We start from the raw sequence: 15,130 nt of genomic DNA, 5'->3' as shown, positions 1-15,130 counted from the left end.
CAGCTCACCTTCCTTCACATGCACAATTCTTTGCTCCGTTTCAGTGAATACCAGGAAGCACACAGAAAGCTTTGCCTTGCGTCTCAAATTTAGTCGGCCCCTGCCTTGCCGTAATCCAGCCTTGTTTTTCTTTTCACTTCCATGAATCTCCTTCAAGAAATCGGAGAATCTATAAACACTATAAACATGAATACTGTATAGTCTACTGAGAAAAAATATCTTTGTATGTGTATTCAATATTAAGATTCATGCAACACATATCCATGCAGCAGTACTGTATTACTGATTAAATTTCACTGCAGTATAAATATATTATAGGCCACAGCATAGTTTGCTCCAATATGCTAAAAAAGGATGCTTTTTAAACTCATCTTGAATGTGTCAGTGGATGTGTCTTTGGTGACCCTGGAGATAGTGAAGATGGAAGGTGTCATCGGAAAAAAAAACCCAAATAAAAAGCGGGCTCTTGATTTGTTTATGTCCCTTCCTATCACCGGCATAGAAAATTTAAGACTTAATAAATAGTGTTCTGTCATGCTAATTGTCTCTCCCCTAGGTCTCACACTGACATACTGCAGTGGATGAAACCATTGCAGCATGCAGCGTTTTCAGTTATGAAACACAAGCCTGCATGATGTATTCTTGCTTGGCATTTCCGAGGCAGAAATCTGAGCCATAAAGTAATTTGGACGCCGGGATGTATGTTCCTTTAATTAAACTACGCATTACCTTTTCATTATGAATCCATACGCTTGGAAGCTAGATGTGTGCTATTTCCTTGGGATATATTTTGTATGTGTCGAGTGCAGTGAAACACTTTTTCTGCTTGACATGTGTGGGGACTGTTGTTTACATGAGGTTTCTTGAATGACTTTTTTGTTCAATATCCCTGGGACTGCAAGTGATATAATTTTGTTTTGAATGCCTACATGCTCCATGTCTTTGGAAACCCATAAACCTGTGATGTAAAAAACAATTTTTGCATGAAAGCTTATTCGGTGTCTAAATAAGTTTAGAAAGTCACTTACACAACTATTGCTTCCCATGCAGAACCAAATGCACGCTGCAGATCATACGGTATTAACTACAATGCAGGGTATTATGCAATAGCTGTAAGTGTTCCACTTCAGCTTTAAATATGGTGACAGGTTTTAAGGACTACACATCAGTTAGCATTTTGGTGATATTAACGTAGTTTGTGTTAGCCAGGGTGCAATTGGCTGTCTTCAGGTTCTCCTCTCTAAAGTCCTCATTACTATTGTTTACACCTTCCGGTATCTCCATATAATCAGACTTGCTGACAGTGGAGGCACTCCTGCTTTTCTTTAGGTCAGGGGAAGATGGGATCTTTGGGCAGCTGGTCACTTGCAAATATTGGGCTTGCTCCTCTCCTTCCGTCTCGCGGTGGTAGAAGTAGTTGAAGTTGGACACTATGACTGGCACTGGTAAGGCAATCGTTAATACACCGGCAATGGCACATAAGGAGCCCACTATTTTCCCCCCGATGGTCGTAGGGACCATGTCTCCATAGCCAACTGTGGTCATGGAAACCACTGCCCACCAGAACGCATCTGGGATGCTGGGAAACTGAGACTCGCTCTCATCCGCCTCTGCGAAGTAGACGGCGCTGGAGAAGAGGATGACGCCGATGAAGAGGAAAAATATCAAGAGGCCTAGTTCCCTCATGCTGGCCTTGAGGGTCTGCCCCAGGATCTGCAGCCCTTTAGAGTGCCTGGACAGTTTGAAGATCCTAAAAACCCTCACCAAGCGGATGACTCGAAGGATGGCCAGAGACATGGCCTGTTGGCCTTGCTGGCCATCCTCTGGTTTCTCAGCCAGTTCGGTCCCTAGAGTGATGAAGTACGGGATGATAGCTACAATGTCAATAATGTTCATGATGTTGGTAAAAAACCCAGCCTTGCTGGGGCAGGCAAAAAACCTTACCAAGAACTCGAAGGAGAACCAAATGATGCAAAGTGTCTCTACTATAAAGAAAGGGTCTGTGAAAGAGGTCGACTGCTGATAGCTCATGGTACTGTTGGAGTAGGGGTGATGGCTCATCCCACCACCATGCAGGTCTTCGTTCTCATCCCGAAAAACGGGCAGTGTTTCCAGGCAAAAGCTCACGATGGAGATTAGAATCACCATGACAGAGACAATAGCTATAATCCTGGCGGGCCCTGAGCTTTCTGGATACTCAAAAAGCAGCCACACTTGTCTCTGAAACTCATTCTCCGGTAAAGGCCTTTCTTCTTCCTTAATGTATCCTTCATCCTCTCGGAACATCTCCATGGCTTCTTCCCCGAGTTCATAAAACCTGATCTCCTCCGAGAAGATGTCTAAGGGCACGTTGACAGGCCTCCTTAACCTGCCCCCCGATTGGTAGTAGTACAAAATAGCATCGAAGCTGGGTCTGTTTCGGTCAAAGAAATACTCATTCCGGAGAGGATCGAAATATCTCATTCTCTTTTTAGGGTCTCCTAGCAAGGTCTCTGGAAACTGAGCTAGCGTCTTTAGTTGCGTTTCAAACCGCAGCCCTGAGATGTTAATGACCACCCTCTCGCAGCATTCATGATCAGTTTCAGGGTTATAGGTGTCCTGAGGATGACCTGCCAAAGCTGCTGCTTCATCCGTGGGGTCTCCAGTAGCAACTGTCATATTTAGGTTTAAAAGCAATCCTTAATCTAAACTCTTCCGGCTGCCCGGTGCTGGGATCAGGTTCAGGGGAAGGCTACTCTCCTGGGAAAGGACAAGTTCGTAGGTTTGGAAGTGGCTCATGAAAATGTGGAGGGATGATCGGGGAGGGAAATATTTTAGCCTGCTGAGAAAGAGAGAGACGAAATAAAGTTGTGTGTATTAGGAACCTGTGCCTGGCAGAATATATAGCATATTCCTCAGCTGATTTTAATTTGCCTTCTTGGTGCAGAGTTTGAAAACTCCAGTCCCAATATCTGGTGATGATGAAAAAGCACTTGAGGAAAACTTTCTAATGAAAACGAGGGAAACATTTGCATTGGCAAAACCAAACTTTTTTAAAAAACTACAAGAAAAAAACACTGAATTCTTTTCTATTAAAGGGACTCAACTCTAGATGCCAGTGAAAATGAATATGATATCAAATAGATTCTGCTCATGCACTTAACGGTTAGAAATCAACCATGCAATAGCAGGCAATTCAGTGTTAACCTAAAGGAGCACTTTAATGTCTCCAACTTAAAGTTAAACACATTCGCAGTTCTTTTGCACTGGAAATAAAATTGCAAGCCAACATGCTTCCCTATGATAATTTTTCTCTCTCTCTTTAGGCTTTACAGACAAATGGTTTGGTTTATTTTTTTGTGGCTAATTAATTTGCAAACACCTGTTCTAGCTGACAGTTTGACTACTGCATTTCCCATCCTCAAGATTTTTTCTGTGGCTCCTCTCCCCTCCTTCTTTGCAAACGACCACTGCGTACAGAAAACAAATCGCATTACCTGGAGAAGCAAATCTCAGTGTCTCTTAGTGACACAGATTAATTGACTCTGGGGAAATCCTAGAGAGAAATACAGGCTTCCAAGATCCCCATAAGTTCCTCTCTTCAAAGTTCAAAATAATGGTGAGTCATCGTAGGAAGGGTGGCGGGGAGGGTTAGCTCTCCAGAATGTGCAGGTTAGGTCTGGTTATGGGGTGGGATTGTACAGGCAAAGGAGGAAAAGCCTCTTGATGGCCGTTGCAGCTCTTTACTTCAGGGCAGATGAGTGTCTGTCTGAAGCTTTATCTATGATGGTGGAAAGATGCTAAGCTCAGCAAAAAACCTGATGTCCCCAGTGTCCTCAGGAGGTGTGGCGTTGCCTGGAAAAAACAGCAGTACGGTAAAGAGCTGGTGGGTGCTTTAAAGCGGCATCTGCAAAAGACCCAGTTCCTAGAGGCAGCCCTCTTCCTCCTGCACGCTGTTTTATAATTCCTCACTGCCCCGTATGGCAACAAGAGAGAGGGGCAGAGAGCACCGGCGGCCACCCGAAAACACAGAGCTGCATCTCTGTCTGTCGCACGCGCGGTGGCCCTTAGCACAGGGCGAAAGCCACCCTGCCCGTGGGAATTGGCGCTGGGGGTCGCGGCTGCAGCCTGGTGCCGGGCACTGCGCAGTGTGATCTCGATCTCCTTTCTCCTCACCAAGGCAAACAGCAGACCATGCCCCCTGCCATGCTCAGCTCCTGTACCACTGCGCCAGGCTCGCGGTCATGCCGCACATCCGAGTTGCCTTGGGATGAAGCCTGCTCCCTGACTCCCATGCACTAGCGGCTTTGCAGGGGGTTCCGTTGACAGCTGGGGGGGATGCTCAGCATCATCTCCTGAGCCTGGCTCTCCAAACAGCCCACAAAAAGCCCCAGGTGAGCTCAACTTCTGCGGCCAGAAACTGTCACTGAGACTTTCATGCCCGAGTCCCCGGCACAACATGGTGTCATCAGGTTCCCTGCATCTAACTTGGTCAAAACCAGACCATCTCAGACAGCTGGGCCGTTTCTTCGGAGGCTGGCGTTTCTTAGTGCAGAGGAGTCCAACCAACCATTTTCCCTCCGAAAGAGAGACTCTCTAACGTCCTTTCTTTAGCTGCAGACAGCCGCCTGGCTTGCCTACTTTGAGCCAGGATTTCAGAACTAGGTAGGGGGAGTCAGGTGGAATCGAACCCTTAGCTCTCAGTCTCCGAGGCAGCGATTTCTGCCTGCTCCTGGGCAATTATGCCTCTTGTTCTGCCTCTTCATTGTCAACCTTGGAGGTTCTGCTCCAGATCCCCCTTTTGTTTGAAATCTCCCAGTTTCCTTCAAATTCTCCTCACCCTTCTCCTTACGCACGAGAGGAAATAGTACAACCCTGACAAGGCTTGCAGCATTCAACGGCTTCACTTAACCCTTTTTTAACAGGCCCAAATTAGGGAAGGTTAAAATGTATCCTTTTTTTTTTTTTTTTCTCCTTCCTCTCCTTACATTCCTCCCTGCAGTGACTCTTTGGGAGAATCTGACCCTCTCAGCCACTCACGAGAATCTTTTTTTTTAAAAAGCCATGAATGGCGTATTTAGTGCTGCAAAACCGACAAGCATCTGATTGGACCCAATTTCCTCTGCAAGACAAAACAAACCAACCTTGATTATTTTTTTACATAATTATTTTTCCTCTGTCCATTCAAACAAACAAACAAACAAACAAAAACCCAACAACCAAGGTTAATTTAGCAGCAGAAATATTGTTCTAGCATGCTGATTTATATTTCACTGTCTTTCTATATCAAAACAACCACAGCTAGTGCATACCAGGTGTTGTTTGGTGTCATCTGATCTTTGCATTTTTCAGATCCCACCTCCCCTCCCCTTTTCTCTGGACTGTTTTATGATTTCAGGCATCCCTGGATCATCTAAGGTTAGAAGCAAGCGTGGGGGAGGGGGGGAGAGCCCCATCCTTTGGCCTATTTCATGCTCATTTTGGGTTTTAGGGGTGGGTTGTTTCTTTCTCTTTTTGCAAAAAGCACCCAGGTTAGTTGCATGCACAGACCTCATTCAAAATCAAGCTCACTGCAGGCATGTGAGCCGGTCCACACATTTCAGAGTGCTTAGCGTGATTTCGGAGGACAGAGGGAAGACCGCATGCATTGAGGAAAAGGCTGTGTTTGCTTAACCCTTTTCACTTGAAATATAAAGCATCCGTTCTCACAGTTTGTGGTAAACCTCTGGTTAACAGCGTTGGGCGGGGGGGGAGGCAACGACTTACAATTGGTTCTGCAGTCAGGCATGCAGCGCATACATAAGGAGCTGTCTGCACTAGGACACCACTCCTTACCTGGGAAAGGTAACTTAAAGGGGACACTGCTGGAGGGGTGGGGGGCAGGAAATAGATGGCAAAAACTGCTTCTGACAATGAACCACCTAACACAGAAAAGCTTCAACGTTAATATTCATATGATTAACATCAGATATTTTTTCCTGCTCTCCGAAGTGGAGACCCATGTTTCATCCCCTGGGAAATAATAAAACCCTTTGCTTTATGATGTTACTGAAACCTATAACTCAGCTCCTTGGCCATATAACAGTCTGCATCTGCCCGATTAAGATTTGAAGGGTGAAGAATAACCAGCTACCCCTAACTTCAGGAAGGGAAACGTGTTAGGGTGATCAAAATCAGGAGGAAATATAGGGCCAGATTCTGCCATCCTTCATTGTGACTAGCACTGGGGTGAAGGGCAGCGTGTCTAATGGTTAGAACACTCTCCTAGGAGACCTGAGTCCTAGTCCCAGCGCTGGGAGTGATTTGCTGAACAGGGTTGATGAGAGTAGGGAAAGCCACATGAAAGATAAGGGGCCAGGCTTTATTTTAAGGGACATTTTAGGGAAACACCACTTCCCTGAGCAGATCCTGAGTTTTTTCTCTCAATTGTACATTTCTACTGCCCTCAAATATACCATGCAATGATTATAAGCTTCAATGTAATGTTTCAAATGGTACTAATGATCAATGTTAAAACAAGTCAATACATCATCAAAGAAGGGATGGGTGATCACCCTAAGTGATAAATCAATGAAATAAAGGACAGTCCCCTAAAATAAGAGATGGGTGGTCCCCCTACATGAGAATGGGGGGAAATGGGGACAATTGTACTGGGGACCCGAGCTCAGGGGGGCCCCTCAGAACATCTGTGTAGTAAAGGGAAATGGGAAGGAGTGGGGTCCCACGAACATGATGTACCGGGGCCCCACATTTCTCTCAATGCCCTGGCTGTGATGCCTTAGGAAAATCACTTCACATCTGTCTAGTCTATTTAGACTGCAAGGTCTGGAGGGGAAGAACTAACCCTTCCTGTGCATTGGTGAATTGCCACTATGGGACCCTGAACTTGGGACCTCTCCTGTAGTTCTACTAATAGAACTACTAATCATTCTACCGTAGAGCCTCGGAGCCCTTGACCTAGACCTAGACCCCACTGGGCTAGGCGCTGTACAAACACAGAATAAACAGACGGTCCCTGCCACAAAGAGCTCACAAGCTACGTAGAAGACAAAAGCCAAAGGTGAATACAACATGCAGAAGAAAATAAGGCCACAGCATTGGTCAGCATGCTCGTCACTGGCTTAACCGCTGCTGAGTTTTGTGTAAGCATCACAGCAAAAGAGAGTTTTAAGGAGGGCAATGAAGTGGTTTTGCGGATGTTTATGGGACGGGCCGCCCAAGCGTGAGAGGCAGCAGGGGAGAAAATATGAAGGGGTTTGTCTGAAAATTGAACAAGTGGACAATGGAAGCTGGTATCATCGGCTGATCAGAGCTGGGAGCTGACATGTGGGTAGTGAATGAGAGATGACAGGTTGGGTGGGGATGCGCCTTGAAGGGTCTTGAAAATGAAGACAAGCAGGTGATGTGCGGCGATATGAGATCCTTGTACTGAATAACACCTCAGTGCTGAGGAAGGCAGTAGGGCTCATCCTAGTGCAGAACATCATTCGTCACAAGCGACAGGATCAAACTTGGAGCCCGTGCAAAGATTCCAGGACAAATGTGCCACCTGTCAGGAGCGAGGGCGCCCGAATCGATCTCGAAGAAAATAACTGTCAGAGAACCGCAAAAAAGAAAAGGCATCCCAAGCGAACATTGAACGCCACTGAGGAGAGTATAATATTAAATATTATTAAAGCATGCCAGGCTAATAAGCACATTAAGAGCCGTCAACCCTTGTCCCCTCCAGCACTCTACGGCACGAGGGAAATGGAGAACATGGTCTCAGGGATCCCATATGCAATTATTGTCCCAGCGAGGAGCAGGGCTGACCAATGACAGAATATTTCTAAAGCATCTTATATGTGAAGATGTGCTATACAGCAGTGCTATCTGGGCAAGGTTGTTCTCCAGCGTAAGAAGTCGGTTGGAGTGGTGGACTTTAACGGGCTTTGACTCAGGCCCTAAATGCGAGTTGAGAAGAGGCTTTGGCCCAAGGGAGGTTAGACGCTTGGCAGGCTTCCCTGCAAAGGGGAAATAAATCAGAAGCTCCTATGTCAGCCCTAACATTCAACAGCACCCAGTAAAAAGCGCCAGGGCTTGAGCAGAGAATGGGCGTGTTCGGTGAGACATGGGCTTAAATGGAATCCATGTCACACCAAGGGGGCGCTATACTCGCCATCCCCCTTGACCACCCTCCTACTGTTAAGCAAGAGAAACTTGGTGACTGTGCCCTGCCTCTCTCATCCACCCAGGATGGGGGTTCACCTGTACTTGCCCTGTTATGTACAGCACCCTGCACCCACGCTCGGGAGGACCAAACCCTGTATATGCTAATTATTGCTATTTATATTTCTAGGGTGACCAGATAACAAGTGTAAAAAATCAGGACGGGGGTGGGAGGATAATAGATGCCTACATAAGAAAAATCCCCCCAAATTGGGACTGTCCCTATAAAATCTGGACATCTGGTCACCCTAAATATTTCATCCATGCAATCTACTTTAATAACCGCAGATGAGTGATGGGTGTCTAAAGAGAAAGAAACAAAAGAAAACAGTTTATTTGGCATTCCTATACTGCTTGCTATTGTTACATTTTTCTCTACAAACCTAGCATCTCTTTCTGCTCATGAGCTGTGCACCAGAAACATAGGCAGGCTTGCAGAAACCTCTTTTCGCTGCTCTGCCCATAGCCATGCTACCTTGGGGTGGGGAAATTTTGTCAGGTTTTACAAGCTAAGAGGGGTCGGGTTTTGTCGATTTGTGGACGGGAGAACACCATGGAAACCCCAGGCGACTGCCAGAATAGTGTCATGTCTCAATGGATGGCACCAAGCCAATGACGCAGCGGGGGGCGCTGAAGGTGCCATTTCTCAGATGGGATTCAGAGGAGAGTGCCTGATTCTTTGTGGTCATTTGAGAGCCCACAGCATTTTTAAAAGCAGAAATGTATTTCACTGCTCAACTGAACCCCATCCAAATTCCACTCTGGACAATGTATTTCTGCCTTTCTAAAGTCCCCTGTGCTTACAACTGGAAACAGGATTCTTCTTCACTTCCTGTCCTAAACTGCTGCTGTACTTGTAAGAGCTTTTTTCCTTCTTTAAAATGATTTGTGAGCTCCGATACCGTCCGGGGGAGTGTGATGAAAGAGGTTCTTGATTTCATCAGAGCCGCTTTGTCCTTTTGCTGAAGACGTATCAGCAACATTGGAGATGGGCGAGCTGTGGTCTGAAAATTATCTCTAGCTGATTCTGATGGGAAAGGTAGCGCTGAGGCCAGTTGGGGAAGAGGAAAAGGGAGCAGGATTTGTAACTAACTATTAGCTCCATTTCTAAGGTTTTGCAAAACCACCCTCCTTTTTTGACGGTCTCTGTATAAAGGGCCAGAACCTCAGCTAGCGCAAATGGATGCAGATTGCAGTGAATGAGGCTATGCTGATTTACACCAGCCGAGGATCTGGCAGCAAATATTTTCCTGAACCATCAGGGCTCTTCACCGTGGCAGAATTAGCTAGGCTTTTTTGTTCTGCAAGCTATTTTACGTGCCAGATGCACTAAAGATTCCTATGTCCCTTCATGCTTCAACCACCATTCCAGGGGACATGTGTCCATGCTGATGGCGGGTTCTGCTCGATAACAATCCAGAGCAGAGGGGATCGACGCATGTTCATTTTAATTATCTGAGTCAGATACCACCAGCAGAAGGTTGATTTTCTTTTTTGGTGGTTTGCGTTCTGTCATTTCTGCATTGGAGTGTTGTTTTTTTAAAACTTCTGCAAGCATGCTCCACACCTTGTCCCTCTCAGATTTTGGAGGGCACTTCAGATTCTTAAACCTTGGGTCAAGTGCTGTAGCTATCTCTAGAAATCTCACATTGGTGCCTTCTTTGCGTTTTTGTCAAATCTGCAGTGAAAGTGTTCTTGAAAGGAACATGTGCTGGATCATCATCCAAGACTGCTATCACATGAAATATATGGCAGAATGCAGGTAAAACAAAGCAGGGGACATACAAATCTCCCCCAAGGAGTTCAGTCACAAATTTAATGAATGCATTATTTTTTTAACAAGCGTCATCAGCATGGAAGCATGTCCTCTGGAATGGTGGCTGAAGCATGAATGGGCATACAAATGTTTAGTATATCTGGCACGTAAATACCTTGCAATGCCGGCTACAACAGTGCCATGCGAACACCTGTTCTCACTTTCAGGTGACATTGTAAACAAGAAGCAGACAGTATTATCTCCTGCAAATGTAAACAAACTTGTTTGTCTGAGCGATTGACTGAACAAGAAGTAGGACTGAATGGACTTGTAGGCTCTAAAGTTTTACATTGATTTGTTTTTGAGTGCAGTTATGTAACCAAAAAAATGACATTTGTAAGTTGCACTTTAACAACAAAGAGATTGCATGACAGTACTTGTATGAGGTGAATTGAAAAATGCTATTTCTTCTGTTTATCATTTTTACAGTGTGGATGGGAGGGTGGGTAGGCGCAACACCTGAGTTGAGTTAACGTTGCAGTGAAGACCTGCTCCTGTGATTACTTAAAGCGGGGAGTTAGGTACCCAAATCTCTTTTAAAGTCAATGGGAATTGGTGCCTCATTCTCTTAGGCACCTTTGAAAATCTCAGCCTAAACTTCTTAGTCACACGCTCAGGGAAACTCCTGTAGGTGCTACAGCTGTTGGCTCGCATAGCACATGCTAAGGAAGAGCAAATCGGCCAGTTGGGTTTGCTCCTCAGTTTGGGCCAGTGGGTTTGTGAGCCAGCTGCAGCAATTTGGGGTACTTGGGCCCCCTTTAATTTTAGCAGCTGTAACAAAATATAAAGCAAGTGACATGGGCGGTGAGTCACCTCGAAACAAAAATCGGCTGAATGCCCACCCTGGAATAAGAGCATTAAGCGTCACTAGAAGGGAGCTTCTGACTACAGCTAGTTTGAATATTCTCGGTGCTAACACTTGCGTTTCTGTTTAGAGAAACAGGATGCCAAACTGCCCCCAAATGTTGTCGCCCGCGCTGACGCTCTGTCCTCGCCTCTCAATAATGAGGAAAACAGATGCAGAGAAGCGATTGACTGAAACACTGTGGCACATCATGGGGGCCGGGCTGGCCTGTCGTTCATTTATGATCCTTAAAACTTTGATCTTATGCAGCACCTGCCATCTGAGGATCCCAAGATAATTTTGTGGGATAAGTCAGAATGATTGTGCCCATTTCACAGTTAGGAAAACTGACGCACAGAGTGATTAAGTGACTTGCCCAAGGTTACCCAGTGGCAAAGCCAGGAAAGGAATCTAGGAGTTCTGAGTCTAACTGTCTGAGGTACTTATCTGGCCCCCCCAGCATAGTATCTGAGCTACCTCCCATTCTTTAATGTATTTACCCTCACAACCCTCTGTGAGGTAGGTAGGTGGTATTATGCCCAGTTTACAGATGGAGAACTGAGGCACAGAGAGGTTAAGTAACTTGTCCAAGGTCTTATAGGAAGCCTGTGATAAAGCAGGAAATTGAACCAAAGTTCCCCAGATCCTAGACTTGTGCCCTAACCACTGAACCCTCCTTCCTCTCCCAGGCCTCTATTCCACTGTCTCTCCTGGCTGATCCTTTGAGTTGCTTCTTTTGCCTCTACAATAAGCCCACTTGCCACCATAATCCATCTCAAGTACATCCTATCCCGTCATCAGCAGCTTCTTATCTTCCTTTTGTTGAATTACAGCTAGAAATTAAAGTTGGCCCAAGCCATGGAGTTCAAATCTGAATCTCCCCAGTGTCTGGTGGTGCCCAGATCTGGGGTTCCGGTTCTGATCCATCTCTAGTTATCAGTGCCAGTAGAGGCTTTCTTTCTCCGAGCCATGATACACCAATCCAGGGGTGAGTGTACCACTGCCCACTGGGGCCATGGGAAAATAGTAATTGTTTTCTTTGCAAAATTCAATAATATTAAATGCAGTCTCATGCCATATTTTTCTATACGGATTTTCAAATTAACATGTTGTGGGGCTGTTGTTTTTTTGTTTGTTTTTAAACTTCATGTGTTCTGATGTGAGTCTTAATTTGAATCTGGACAAAAATGTTGAATACCAAGGTTGGCACTCAACAGATTGGGATCCTTGTGCCGTCCATCTGTATTTTTCATCTGAAAAAATTCCTCAACCTCTTCCTTGTTTCCAGTGAAACTGGAAGGAGTTTTGCTCAGTCAAAATGAAATCAGAGAACTTCAGTTTTGCAGGAGTTTGAAATTCCTTGATTGGGAATATTTCAGACCGCCCTGCGGTTCGCTATAAAAAAGTTAATGGACCTGTTGCCTTTTAACTATCCCCTCCACTGGGCACTTAGTTAACAGTGTGGTGAGTGCATTATGAAAGCTTTACACTGATACTAATCATGGAGATAAGACTTTTCCTTTAGACCTTATTAGATTGGATCTCTGTAGCCAAATTTTTCAAAAAGTACCCACATTTCCAGAGCCCAAACGAAGACACCTTAAAGGGGCTTGATTTTTCAGAGAGTGGGTGCTCAGTACTTTCTGAAAATATGGCCCTTGAAGATGTCTCAAGTTTGGCATCTAAATGCTAATGCATCCCAAATCACTGGTCACTTTTGAAAATCATGGCCTGTGTTTATAACCTAAAGCATCATGGGTGTTGCTGGCCAGTCAGAAGACTTTGGTATATGAATGCTGCTGTGTTCCTGGGCTGTCACAGATTGCCGCCAGCTATTAGCTTGAACTAACATGAACTTCTGATACTATGAGCTTGAGGACAATCTGTGTTATGAACCTGGAGTGGAATATGAGGCACTGGCTTGAGCCGACGGTACAGTGGCCACTGCCCTCTAGTGGAATATAGAGGCCTGTTTGCGTAAATCACTCGGTGATTTTTTCTCCTAATCTCCACATACGGCTGGCTGGTTGGCTCGAGGAAGTGGGAGATATTTTCAGTTCTCTGTAGGCAGGCCATTCATCTGATTTTCAGCCAGACAGTCCTTTTTTCCTACGGTTTTGTCCCCGATCTGGGACTGAGACAAAACTAGATGTGATTTTGTGTGCATCACGGACACCGGACACCATTTGGACGTCCACACCACATGTGAAGTCATGCCAGTGGGTGGGGTCATGCTACTGGGGGTGGGCCCACGCCATTCCTGGAAGTACCGGAATGTCTGGTATTCTGGGGGTGTGGCGCTAGCCACCTTAACTCTGTCACCTTAACTCTGTCACTGTCCAGCCCAGGCAGCGGTGAAAGTCATTGTTTGAAGACTCCTTGGTAGCCATGGGAGTGGCCTGGCTGGATCAGCCTCAAGTTCCATCTACTCCAGTCTCCTGTCTTTGACAGCGGTCAGCTTCTGAGGAAGCCCACAGTAGGCAGACGTGGGCTAATCTGCCTCCCACCCCGATCTCATCCTGCTCCCTAACAGTTAGAGATCGGCTTAAGCCCTGATGCACGAGGCTTTACATCCCTTCCAGAAATTTTCTTGTGCCTGGGTGAAACAGATTTGCGGTCTCCCTCTCATTCTTCGTGGGCAAGTATCCCAATGACCAGACTTCCATCCTGTGGTTGGCACTCTGGGTGGTGGTCCTAGCAGAGACGGTACGGTTGCCTGATACTCAGAGCTGATGGACATCACGGAGGAAGCTTGTCCTGCAAATAGAGGCCTTCGATCACCGAAGCTGGTCCAATTTACTAGCCTTATGGTCCTTTTTAAAAGCTCTTTTGCAGTATTGACTCCCAATGTCGTGCTCTCCACCCATGCCTGGTGCTGAAGTTGCCTATAAGACACTTCTTCACCTAGCAATGGGATGCTTTCTCTAGCTCCCTTCTTGGGGAGGTTGCTCAGCACTTGCCCCCGCCTCTTGCTGGCAGCTGAAGCTGTACGAAGGCTGGTGGTGGCTGGAGTGTTGTTGTCCATCTGAAGGTGACAAGAGGGCAAAGGGAGAGAGGTTGCAATGTTTTAGGATCAACGGGGGCTTTGACAGAGCAGGAGTGTGTATCACAGAGAAACTGCCTCTTCCCTGGGAGCACCCTTCTTGGCAGCTCCCTGCTCTGTCCCTACAGCAGACTTGCTCTCTTCTGGCGATTGTTTCCCAGCCTTCCTGGGGCTGGACCTTTAAATCTGGCAGAGCCAATCAACTGCAGCCCTAAAGCAACTTGTTTGCTACCTCTCCTTCTCTTCTAGCAGGTAACTACGCTTCTCCCAGCTTCCCCTTTCTTGTTTTGAGGACACAGCGCAGCCTCTCAGGTGCACTTTGGGTTGATCCAGCTCTAGCAAGATGAAAAATGCCCCTTTTCGTATTGGTGACTACGTTTTTGATGTTTGTGATCATTAGATCTGCTGGGTCTTTCTAAATGACAGTGATGACAGGACTTAGCCCCTGAGCATCTTTAGATCCAAACATGCTTTACAAAGCAGAGTACATACCATTCTCCATTTTGGAGATGAGGAAACTGAGGCACAGAGAGGGGAGGGGAGTGACTTGCCCAAAGTGCTCTTATGACTAGACCGCCTGTCTCCTAAATAATTGAGGTTTTTCTCTAAGAATTCTTTATTAAACCCTTTCGAGATGGGTATTTGAATGCCAGTTTGTTACTTAAACGGGGAAGCAGAGGCGGAGCGCTTACCTGCCTCACACAGATCTCTGACTGGAACATGGGAGTTCCTGGCTCCACCCACTAATCCACGTGTACCCTCTCCAACTTTTATATACTATTGCAACTTTCTAATTTCCCTAAACACCAGCGCTAGGAAGCAATGCAAGGAGTAGGATGAGCTCTTTGCAGTATATGTAAGGGTTAAATTGATCATAGTATTTGGGGGCCAGGAAGGAATGCCCCGGGATGTATTAGCAGGGTTTTTCTCCCCGTTATTATTTGAATTGTATTACTTACCATCAATCAAGATCAGGGGATAGGTGCTATACTGACATCTAGTGAGGGAAGTTGTCCTGGAGAACTGACACTCTACGAGGCAAGACAGACGGGGGAGATGATTATTACAGGGTCACAGCACAGCCAGACTCGAACTGTGGTCTCGGGAGTCACAAGAAGCCGCCAAGTCACTGGACTGCCTTCTTTCCCAGCCAGGCAAAGGCATGATACCCTCTCATCTCTTCTTCACATCGCCACGTGCATTGGGCAGGGCTCACCCATTCAGATCTGGTAGATACATC

At 46.1% G+C, this 15,130-nt stretch overlaps 1 protein-coding gene across 1 annotated transcript; it reads right to left on the bottom strand.

Moving 5' to 3' along the window:
- Positions 1 to 1,158: 1,158 nt before the first annotated feature.
- LOC144278079 (potassium voltage-gated channel subfamily A member 2) lies at positions 1,159 to 2,658 on the bottom strand. Its single transcript, XM_077839241.1, has one exon. It carries the CDS (start codon positions 2,656 to 2,658, stop codon positions 1,159 to 1,161), a length of 1,500 nt encoding a protein of 499 aa, XP_077695367.1.
- Between the last annotated feature and the right edge of the window lie 12,472 nt (positions 2,659 to 15,130).

Source organism: Eretmochelys imbricata, chromosome 21, assembly GCF_965152235.1.
Source record: "Eretmochelys imbricata isolate rEreImb1 chromosome 21, rEreImb1.hap1, whole genome shotgun sequence".
NCBI classification, from domain to species: Eukaryota; Metazoa; Chordata; order Testudines; family Cheloniidae; genus Eretmochelys; species Eretmochelys imbricata.
This window is presented reverse-complemented; position numbering and strand designations above follow the sequence as displayed.